We start from the raw sequence: 11,969 nt of genomic DNA, 5'->3' as shown, positions 1-11,969 counted from the left end.
CCCGGACCGGGGCACGAACCCGTGTCCCCTGCATCGGCAGGCGGACTCCCAACCACTGCGCCACCAGGGAAGCCCTCTGCTAGGTCTTCGTAAATAAGTTCTAATGATGGCATAATTTTTCTCTGCTGTTACTAAATTATAATGAATTATAAATGCCTCCACTGTTAGATACCTAGTGGGGTTTTTTTCACTTTTTGATGTCATAAAAGTCTTCATACAAATAAATATTTTCCTTTGAAAAAATATTTTATTTTTATTTATTCATTCATTTATTTTTGGCTGTGTTGGGTCTTCATTGCTGTGCGGGCTTTCTCTAGTTGCGGTGAGCGGGGGCTACTCTGTTGCAGTGCGTGGGCTTCTCATTGCAGTGGCTTCTCTTGTTGCGGAGCACAGGCTCTAGGCGGATGAGCTTCAGTAGTTGTGGCTCGCGGGCTTCAGTAGTTGTGGCTCGCAGGCTCAGTAGTTGTAGCACACGGGCTTAGTTGCTCAGTGGCATGTGGGATCTTCCCGGACCGGGGCACTAACCCGCGTCCCCAGCATCGGCAGGCAGACTCCCAACCACTGTGCCACCAGGGAAGCCCACTGCTAGGTCTTCGTAAATAAGTTCTAATGATGGCATAATTTTTCTCTGCTGTTACTAAATTATAATGACTTATAAATGCCTCCACTGTTAGATACCTAGTGGGGTTTTTTTTTTCACTTTTTGATGTCATAAAAGTCTTTATACAAATAAATATTTTCCTTTGAAAAAATATTTTTATTTATTTATTCATTCATTTATTTATTTTTGGCTGTGTTGGGTCTTCATTGCTGTGCAGGCTTTCTCCAGTTGCGGTGAGCGGGGGCTACTCTTCGTTGCAGTGCGCGGGCTTCTCATTGCAGTGGCTTCTCTTGTTGTGGAGCACGGGCTCTAGGCGGATGAGCTTTAGTAGTTGTGGCTTGCGGGCTTCAGTAGTTGTGGCTCGCAGGCTCTAGAGTGCAGGCTCAGTAGTTGTAGCGCACGGGCTTAGTTGCTCCGCGGCATGTGGGATCTTCCAGGCTCAGGGCTCGAGCCTGTGTTCCCTGCATTGGCAGACGGATTCTTAACCACTGAGCCACCAGCGAAGCCCAGAAAAATATTTTATAAAGTGAAATTACTAAGTGAAAGAATATGAAAGACATAATTCCTTCCCTATCAGATTTTAAACACAAGACCTGTACTGGAAAATATATATTCACTGAGAACCAAGTCCAAGGTTGTGGAAGCCGCTAGGCCTGCCCACCTGGTCAGGGCAGCAGTCAGGAGAGGTTCTGTCTGCGTTAGGAGACCACACCTCAGTGTTTAAAATCATAGGCTGTGAGAGTAGCAGGGGACCAGAGAGAGTATATTGTTTCATCTTTTGTTTCACTGGTTTAGAAACTCAAAGCAGAAAATACACCAAAGGAGAATTGGCTTATCATCATTAAACAATATGAATTAACAGCATAACCAGCACTTGTTAAGAGTACATTTTTCTAATTGGGGTATAGTTGTTTTACAAGAGTACATTTAGATAAGAAGGAAACCTTATAGTTTTTGTTTGTTTGTTTGTTCTTCTCTGAGGAGGTGGTTGAGTAGCACTGGCTGAGAGCTAAGCCTTAGGCTAAGTGACCTCAAAACATTCCTTCCTGGCCAGAATTAAGATTCTCAAAGGCGAGTCAAGAGATTCCTCCTCGGTACATGACTTGCGTGCCCCTGACATCCAATCCTGCTGAAGCAATCCTCGATTGGCTCAACTTTTAGGACTGAGTGCGATGTGTATAACCACTCTGAGTCCAACTATGTACACTTGGAACTGTAGTAATATGTTTACTCTGAAAAGGAACAGAGGCCTCCCCCTGGGCTCATGTCACATAATCAAATTTTAAATGGGTAAACTCCATCCTAGTGATAAGGGATAACTTTTGAAGAACAATTTCATTTGAAAACAACCATTTAAACCTATATAGAGAAAATGTTAACAACTAATTCGTGAAGAAAATGTGAGTGAAAAGAGAAAAGTTTTTGATTGTGTGTCTTATTTTAAAATTATTCTCTTGGATTCCCTGGCAATTAATTCTAGGAACCATTGCCGAGATGTGGCGAATGTGAGGAGATGAGTGTGGAGAATCACATTGATTCTCTCAGGCTACAAGGAACAGTACTTAAGTGTTTTCTCTTCTTTAAATTGTTTTTATTTGAGCCTTTGTCATTTTAATCTTTCTGAAAGGAATTGACAGTTTTGTTAATATAAAAGAAAGCTGTTACCACCTTTTATTACAGATTCATCTTGATGGTTAGTTTGGAAAAAGATTTGCAGAGACATTTTCCCATTAAGTTTAATTACGTTACTTATACCTGTAATAAATACGTATTACAGACTTGTCATTTCGTTTTGTATTTTTCAATAATCTTTTGAGTTATAGTTGCGTAATGAAGGCAGAGACTATTACAGCAATTTGTTTTATTTTTTATTACCACCAATGTAGCTCTTTTATATATTAATAACCTTCGAATAAAATGATGAATTTTTTTCCAAAATAATTATTTTGCCTGTCATAAAAATCCATTCATAATTTTTAATTTAAAAGAATTCTATATTTTCTAAATCTAGCATCCTCATTATACTATTAAATATCTTGCTTATTTTTTAGGTATTGGAAGAAATTTCATGTTACCCTGAGAATAACGATGCAAAGGAACTAAAGCGTATTTTAACACAACCTCATTTCATGGTAAGTAACAATTAAACTTCCATAGAAATGAAACCTCACTTTCAAAAGAAGTTTTTACTAATGCTTATGAAATACAGCTATCTTCATCAAATGTGCTTTTAGCCGTATAATATCAGACGGTTAAGATTACAATACCAGATAATACCAGATACACTAAAATTTTTTGTTGTTGTTTACTTTGTGTCATAGTTGTAAAGATGCTGTTTGCCAGCCTCATGGAGTTGGAATAAGAATTAAGTAGATGATACATCTACTGTGCTTAGCACAGTGCCTGATATATGCTTGATGCCTAATAAATGTTAGGCATCATAATGAATATTATTTAGTTACTCCATAGTATCTGTCATGTGTAGGGCACATAATAAGTTCTCAGTAAAACATTGAGTAGATTAGGAACTTGCCCATTTGCAGGTAGGTTAGCCCCACCTCAACTGACTGTTCTGTGCCGTGTGTTTTCCGTAGATAGAAGCCTGTATGTTTTGGACAGACATGTCTGTCTATAAACTGATAAGTAACCTCAGCTCAATTCTGAGAATGTTGTAGGACCATTTGATACCAATAGATCTTTCAGATTTGAAGTAAGCTAAATAAAGAAATTAATATATACCCAAATAAAGTCCTTTTTTTAAGGTTAAGGTTTTTTTCAAAACCATTAAAGCTCAGACAGCCCCATCTCTCACAACTTACCTACCTTCGAAGCCATGGTTTATTTTGCTTTTCTGACATCAGAGAGAAATTAATATGTGCACTGCTATTAGTAAACATTTTCAGAAATAATAAATAGTTCTTGTAATTTCTGAACACCCAGCTAGGTACTTAAAAGACATTTTCATTTACTCATCAAATATGTATATGCCTACTATATGCCAGGCACTGTGCTGGGCACTAAGGATAGTGGTGAATAGGACAGACGAACTTCCATTCTAGGTGAGACGTGGATAGGTGAGCTAGAGACAGACCGTGAGCAAGTAAAACAAACAATATAACTTCATATAGTGATAATAACTATGAAAAAAAAGGATAATGGGGCAGAGATGATAGTAAAGTGGAAGCTACTTCAGATAGTCAGGGGAAAGCCCCTCCCTCTGAGGAGCCAACATGTGGGCTGAGACTTGTTATATGACAAGAACAAGCTTTCTTAATGTCCAAGCATAGGGAAGAGCAAATGCAAAGGCCCAGAGGCAGGGAAGAGTTTTGTAGGGTCAAAGTACAGAAGTAAGGCCATTGTGGCTGGGATATAGTAAACAAGGGAAAGGGTGGTACAAGACGAGGTGGAGAGGGTGGCAGAGGCCAGACCACATAGGGCCTTCCAGACCATGGTAAGGAGTCTGGATTTTCTCCTGATTGCAGTAGGATGACACTGAGTGATTGCAAGCAGGAAAATATTGTTAGACCTGTGCTTTAGAGATTGCTGGGGTTGTTGTGTAGAGAATGGACTATAGTGGGGTTAAGAGTTTAAAAAGGGAGACCAATTAGGAGGCTGTTGTGAGGTGGTAGAGGCTTGAAGAAGGATGGGGCTGGTGGAAAATGAGCAAATTGGCATTCTACTTTAGAGATGGTTAGACATGACAGGACTTGCTGATGGCTGGGATGTGAAGTGATGTGATTAACTCCATTTTACAGTTCAGAGAGGAAACCGCACCCTAGAAAGGCAAAGAGGCTTGCTTTAGGTCACCCACCTAGTAAGTGGCCTCACTGAGGTTCAAAACCCAGAGCTTGCTGGCTCCAAAGCCTGTGCTCTTAAATGTGGGTTGACTTGTAATGAGTATCGATTTTCCTACAAACTTAATTTGAACTCATTGGTCATTCCTAAATAAGCATACGTTTGGATAATGTCCCATGTGGCAAATATAATTCCAAGCTATATATACTGTGTTAAACTTTTAAATGCTGGAGGTTTCTATCTTATAAGCATTTTAAGATCATGTGGACACAGTGGGGGAAGGAGAGGGTGAGATGAATTGGGAGATTAGGATTGACATATATACACTACCATGCGTAGAATAGATAGCTAGTGGGAACATGCTATAAAGCCCAGGAAGTTCAGCTCCATGCTCTGTGATGACCTAGACGGGTGGGATCGGTGGGGAGAGAGGTCCAAGAGGGAGGGGATATAGGTATACATATAGCTGATTCACTTCATTGTACAGCAGAAACTAATACAACATTGGAAAGCAATTATACTCCAGTAAAAAAAAAAAAATTTTAAAGAAAGATCATGGTTTCAAAATCTGGTATTTTTAAAGAAATATTAATACCTAAAGGAAAATATTTTAATGCTTATAATTGTTATTATACCAAGGTTTGGGAGTTATTCTTAGCATATTTATAATTTTATACTTATTTCTTCAATTATCTGACTTTTTCTTTGCTTTCTGATGATTAAAATGAGGATTTAATATTGGATTACCTTATACTTAAAAATACAGGTACTTATAAATATTTACATTAATAAGAGTAAAAAAGTGTAGATTTAAATTTATTTTAATCTGTACTCTAGAGGTCATGATAAAAAATATTCTTACACTATCCTTCAGTTATTCCATTTGAAAGACTTATTTTTAAAAAAAAGAACAGATCCTTTGCTTATTGCAGTTGTAAAATATAAAACATTAAGGGTAAAGACAATATAAACAGAATAGAATGTCAGTGCTTTAATTTTTTCCTTTAAAATTTTCTGTTCTAGATCCTGTTTTTTAAAAGCAAGTTTGTATCCTACTTTCCCAAAAAACAAGATGGTTAAAAATCGCCTTAGGTTGATATGAAAGCTTCATTATTAAGTGATTAATTTTATGATTTGTAATTGTAATTCAGAAGCCAGAGGAACCACTTTCAAACCTAAAATTCATATTTTTTCCTATAAATTTTATTTTTTGGTTTTTGGTTTTTTGGCTGCATTGTGTCTTCGTTGCTGCGCGCGGGCTTTCTCTAGTTGCGGCGAGTGGGGGCTACTCTTCGTTGCGGTGCGAGGGCTTCTCATTGCGGTGGCTTCTCTTGTTGCAAAGCACGGGCTTTAGGCGCATGGGCTTCAGTAGTTGCAGCACGCAGCCTCAGTAGTTGTGGCGCACAGGCTTAGTTGCTCCGCGGCATGTGGGATCCTCCCGGACCAGGAATCGAACCCTTGTCCCCTACATTGGCAGGCGGATTCTCAACCACTATGCCACCAGGGAAGTCCCTTTCCTATAAATTTTAAATGAATTTTTCCCACTTTGGTCTGAAGTTCTTAGTTGTCTTGTCCACATCCTTTTTACATACATATGGAAGTGTTTCCTATTACATGATTCTTCTTATGTAATTAAAAATAATAGCTATTTCAGCTTAGTAACAATTGCTGAATCATACCTCATGACATACTTGAAGAAAAATATTCAAACTCTGATTTCCCTATTTTTTATTTGGTATACTCTTTTTTTAATAGCTTTTTTTTTTTTAACAATCTAAGTGACCCCTTTTTTTCTGTTTGCATATGCGTTGGATTAAGTTTCATTTTGTGGTAGCTGTCTTTTACAGGGGCAAATAGCGGTTAATATCAAGTATGACCTCATTTGGTGATATAATTTAAGGATTTTTCTCTTAAAGTTCAATTTTGGTATTTTTGTGATTGTGGGCTTATCCTTCCTTATAAATAATACATTAAATACACGTGTTTGCTTATATAATTTTAAAGGATGGATAGAAATCATTTGCAAAAAGCAGTACAAACACTTTCTCCAACCCATGTAACTGGCATTATCCTAATGAAGCTTGGTTCTCTGTTTACCTGGGTATATATCCTCCAGTCATACAAAGCATGTTTTTTAAAAATTGTTTTAAAATTCACTGTTTATAGAAGACACATCTATAATTAATACAATGAACCTAATTTTAACAGATGAAGTTTTTCAGTTTGTCTATTATTGATTTTTACTTTCTGCCCTAAATCTTAGTCTCTTAAGTGGCTACAGTTAAACAGGAAAAAGAGGGATTTCCCCACATACCATAACCACCACCACTTTGGCCTGGGGTACTAGTGCAGGGTGTAGTCAGGGCACTGGTCAGGAATCCAAGGTCCCCAGGACCATTGTGGAGCCCTGCTTTCAAGCTGCGCTGCTTAGTGCCCCTCGGTGCCCCTCACCTAGACCCCAGTTTAGACCAGCCCTCTGAGATCTTGGAAATATCCAGCATTTCCATTACAAATTCAAAACATTGTAAAGCAATTATACTCCAATAAAGATGTTTTTTAAAAAATGGGTATATTGCTCCAAGCATATGCTCTATTGATGTCTGATCAGCATCATCGTCTTTATGATTTTACCACATTGTTACTTTATTTTTGCGTCGTATGCGTACCTTTAAAGTACCTAAAATAGCCAAGTCATGACTTTGGTAAATCTTTTAATTAAATAACTTAATTTGAGATGCTACAAGCTATACTTTTAAGGTGATTTTAATTATGTTTCATTATCTCTAGAAATTTCATTACCAGACAGATCACAGATTTAAATAAAACTGAATTTATAGTTAGTACACAAGAAAATATAATGCATAAAGCACCAAACATACTGATACTCAGCTGTAAAATTCTCTTTGAAGTAGAAATGTTCAAATATTCATGCTTATTAAAAACTTTCTTATGATGGCAGAAAATGTACAGTAAGTGGAAGAATAGCCTTTTTTAGGGAAACAAGGGATATTTATTACCCAGTTTCACCAAGATGACATATGGAGATATCAATACAAAGAAATCACTTTTTCCTTGTTAATGGGCTTTGCAAAAAGAAGTCATAATAATAACTGTCAACTTACTTTTTATTTATGCAAGTGCTCCAAAAAGTAGAAATGAACAAAAACATTAAATAGGTTTAGATTTTGAGCTCCGTATCATGTGATATTTTGGGAAATTACATTTCTTCAGGTACATTTGTGTGTGTTTTTATTTCTTTTACTAAGATGTATGTTATAAATTACCCTTTGCGTTATATAGCAGAGTTATTGTTAATACCATTGATGAAAGACATTTGCTCAATGCACCAGTTATTGCACTGTTTCTTTTTAAATTTGTTTCCATTTTAAGCCCCAGCACAAATTTGCCAGCTCTATGTACAAATGATTCTTTCTGCTAAATTATTTGAAATTGCATTATGTCAGCCTTTAATTGAACAAGTTAGTTGGGCACTTTTTCATAGCATCGGACAACACCTCTTACCCAGATAGTCAACAAACACATCCATTCATTGATTGGCTCACTCATTCTTTCATTTGTTCCTTCATTTTTAAAAATCCATCTATCGTGATTATTTATCACAAAGAAATTATGGCATGGCTATATCTAGGTGTAATGTGCTTTGAGTTCTCTGTAGATGAGAGATACCTTTGAGAGGCAAAGAATAATTTTACATATGTTTATATAATAGACTTCTGCTGGAATAGTTCTATTATTAATATTTTATTTCCTTCGTAAAATATCAGGCCTTACTTCAGACTCACGATGTAGTGGCACATGAAGTTTACAGTGATGAAGCATTGAGGGTTACACCTCCTCCCACTTCTCCCTATTTAAATGGTGATTCTCCAGAAAGCGCAAATGGAGACATGGATATGGAGAACGTGACCAGGGTTCGCCTGGTCCAGTTCCAAAAGAACACAGATGAACCAATGGTAAGTAGGAAAAGAAAATTTTCTGTGTTCTCATAAAATCCCAGCATGAGTTAGAGCAGCTACCTTCCACCTATACTACTAGGAGGTGGGGAGGAAAGGAGGGCATGGATAGTTTTAAAGAAACCAGTTTCCAGATCCTAAATAGGCCACCACCATACCCCCCCACCCCCACCTAAAATCGTTCTGCCTGACACCATGCCTAAGGTATGTTGGCTTTCCTTCCCACCGCTCCTTTCACAGTTGCTCTTCAACAACAACAAAAAAGGACAGACCTGATATATTAATCTAGAGTTTAAAAACCTCTGGGGCAGCAAAGAAAGGTACAGTTTGAAATATTGGAATTGGTGTTGAAAAAGTGAACGTCTAAAATTCCTTTTACAAGTCTAGTGGTTTCCAGATCTTTTGCCTTCGACAGAATTAGAGGAAGATTAATTCGGAAGGCATTCAAAGAATTGAGTGCCATTGCTAAAATGAAATTCCTTCCATTCATGTCTACCTATTTGATGTGAATTCGTTTTCTCAGTACTTAGGTGTAGCATTGGAATAGAATGATGCTGAACCCTGCCTCATCCTCATAGAATTTTCATAGGTTGGGAAAATCAAGGAGAGGCTCCTTGATGTTAACTGAACAGAGGGGGCAGGGAGAGTAGAGACCATCCAGGCAAACCAAGTAGCGTATGCAGAAACGTGCTAGTGAAAAGGCTCTTAGCATAGTTTTTAAAATGGAAAGAAGGCACCACAGCTAAACTGTGGAAAACAAGGTGTATGGCAGGAACAGGACCTCACAAGTGTTGGTTCTGTTTTTTATCTTAAAAACAGTGGGAGGCTATTGAAGAGTTTTAAGCAGGGAGATAAGATCAGATTTTCATTTTAGAAATAATTTCTCTGGAGAATGGATTAGAGGGGGACAAGAGTGGATATAGGGAGACCAGTTAAGAGACTGTTATTACAGTAATACAGGGGAGAGATGATGGAACTCTGAACTAGAGGGATGGATGTCAAATGGAAAGAAGTGAATAGATTTAACAAAAGACCTTGATAATGGATTGACATTGGGGACTGAGGGAGAAGCAAGTATTGAGGATGACCCTAAGCTTTAGGCTTTTCACAGCCAGATGGACAATGATGCTGCCCACTGAGACAGGGAATATTGGGAAAGTCCCAAGTTCTAGGAGAAATCATTTCTTTAGGGAAAAGGAAAACGTTCAAACGTATGCATTCATATGTTTTCCTCAGAGCATAGAAAAGGGATATTGGGATATAGGAAAACAAATTACTTAAGAAAGTTGCCCAGTTGCTTTCCAAGTTTTAGGAAGAGTTACAGAGCAGTGATCCTATGACTGCAATTTCCAGAAAGCCCTCAACTCTAGACATTCGGGTTGTAATTCTCATTTACTCTTCTTTGCCAGTTATGCTATATTATCTCAGGACTTACAGCAGACAGGGGACATGCAAATCACCTCACCCATCTGGTGCTCTCCAAGCAACTCTTTGACTTAAAAGAGTGCGGGCAGTAGCAACTTTTGGGTACCTCGGGCAAATCATTTCATGTCAGTGGGCCTCGTTTTGCTCATACTTCGCTTAGCAAGTATTACCAAAAGTGTGCTTGACTACACGATCCCCAAAATCCCACCCAGCTCTGAAAGTCTAATATTCCCCTCATTCATTTTATATATTCATTCACTCATTTAGCAAATTTTTTTAAGTGCCTATACTATGTGCAGATCACTGTACGCCAATGATGTAGTGGTAGATAAGACATGGCCCCTTCCTGGAACTCAGTTTCCACAGGGCTACCTACTTTTTTTTCTTTTTTTCTTTTTTCTTTTTTTTTTTTTTTTTTGGAGTGGGGGCCACGCTGCGGGGCATGCGGGATCTTAGTTCCCCGACCAGCGATCGAACCTGTGCCCCCTGCACTGGAGGTGTGGAGTCTTAACCATTGGACCGCCAGGGAAGTCCCAGGGCTACCTACATTAAACAAGTAAATATGCACTTTAGCACAGTTTGTTTAACGGGTGCAGTTATGACAGAACTATAGCGGAGAGAAGCCTGCGTCAGAGAAGCAGGAGGAGGGGTGGTGTTCAGCCAATCAGAGCAGACAGGAAAGTGGAAGTGACCACAAGAAGGAGGCCCAGAAATGTCTTGTGATCATCATATTCTAAAGCAATCCAAAGACAGTTGCTTGATCTTCTGTATGGTTAACTACATAGAAACATAGACTGAGTAAAAGCGTAAAACTGCACCCCTGAGTTACATTTTTCAGAAAGCACAAAATGGCCTTGAATCTTCCCTAAAAGTCTCCTTAAAGAAGCCCTCCTGTCTTCCGTCTTCTGTGATCCTGGTGAAGGTGTTTGTTTCTTCTTTTAATTGGTTGCCATAAAAACAAATTATTTTATGTGAAATATATTTTCAATAATATACTTTTCTATTACATTTAATACAGCTTCATTTGCTTGCTTATTTGTCCTATTAAAAACATTATATTACCGTGCAGGATATACCTGTATGATCTCTTTTGCTTTTTGGACCTTCTACAATGTATCCAACTATGTATGCTGGGTCCATCTCCCAAGTGTTATACTCCCATTAAACCCTTGTTTTCCCATTTTTAACATCTCACTTATAATTATTTCTCTATTGATTGGTACTCCCATAGTTGCAAGTGTTAAAGACCAAACTTAAAATAGCTTAGACAACAGGGGAGAGGCTTATGTAAACAAGGAAAGGTCAGGAGTTTACCCCAAGCTGGGGTAGGTTCAGCGGTAGCTGGGCCAAATCCTTTCCCTGGAATTTGGGAACTTATGAACAGAGAAAACATGAATCAATTCCTCTCTGCAGAGAAATGTTTGAAGTAGACAAAATAATAAATATTAACTCCAGTTGGTTTGAGGTGAACTTTCCCTAGCCATGAGAGACCCTGTCTATCTCGTTCACTACTGTGTCTAGCAGAGTGTCTGCCATATAACAGGTTCACAGTAATATTGGTTGAATGAATACATTAATTTATTAATTTCAAGGATGGAACCCCCATCATACTATCATTTCCCTTCTGAAATTAGATTTGACTTACACATTAATTTACAACATTTTTCCAGGAACACCTTCTCTTGGTAACCATAGATGCTGATTGAATGTACAAGTTGGAAATGATACTTGAACAATACAGTTGAATGTGGGACTAGAAACATTTGATAAACCAGTTTTTTAAATTGCTTGCCTTCCACTTCTAAGAACCACAAAATAGGAACCATGCAAAGTTATATTTTATAGAACTGTACAAATTCAGACAGGGTCTAGATTATAACGTCTCAAATATTTTCACGGAACTTGCTAACAGAATGTTATTTTCCAATGAAGAAGATAAGACAGAGTCCCCCTACCCCTAATCATCTCAAATTTAAGACCAGTTTTCACCAAGGGAGCTTGTTAAAAATACAGATCTAGGTGCTATTCCACACTTCCTGAATCTAAATCCAAAGAGTGAGTTTAAAACTCAATATTGGACTTCCCTTGTGGCACAGTGGTTAAGAATCTGCCTGCCACTGCAGGGGACATGGGTTCAAGCCCTGGTCTGGGAAGAGCCCACATGCCACAGAGCA

General features: G+C 38.1%; 1 protein-coding gene across 12 annotated transcripts in view; it reads left to right on the top strand.

The window, feature by feature from the left end:
- CASK (calcium/calmodulin dependent serine protein kinase) overlaps positions 1–11,969 on the top strand; it is a 385,648-nt gene that overhangs the window by 318,235 nt on the left and 55,444 nt on the right. For all 12 annotated transcript variants that reach the window (XM_028482973.2, XM_028482969.2, XM_028482972.2 and 9 more), the window contains exons 13-14: positions 2,653–2,733; positions 8,182–8,370. In XM_028482973.2, coding sequence (XP_028338774.1) covers positions 2,653–2,733; positions 8,182–8,370 — 270 coding nt within the window. The remainder of the gene's footprint in view (positions 1–2,652; positions 2,734–8,181; positions 8,371–11,969) is intronic.

This window comes from Physeter macrocephalus, chromosome 21, assembly GCF_002837175.3.
Source record: "Physeter macrocephalus isolate SW-GA chromosome 21, ASM283717v5, whole genome shotgun sequence".
NCBI classification, from domain to species: Eukaryota; Metazoa; Chordata; class Mammalia; order Artiodactyla; family Physeteridae; genus Physeter; species Physeter macrocephalus.
Note: the sequence above shows the minus strand (reverse complement) of the source record. Positions and strands in the feature narration are given on the sequence as shown.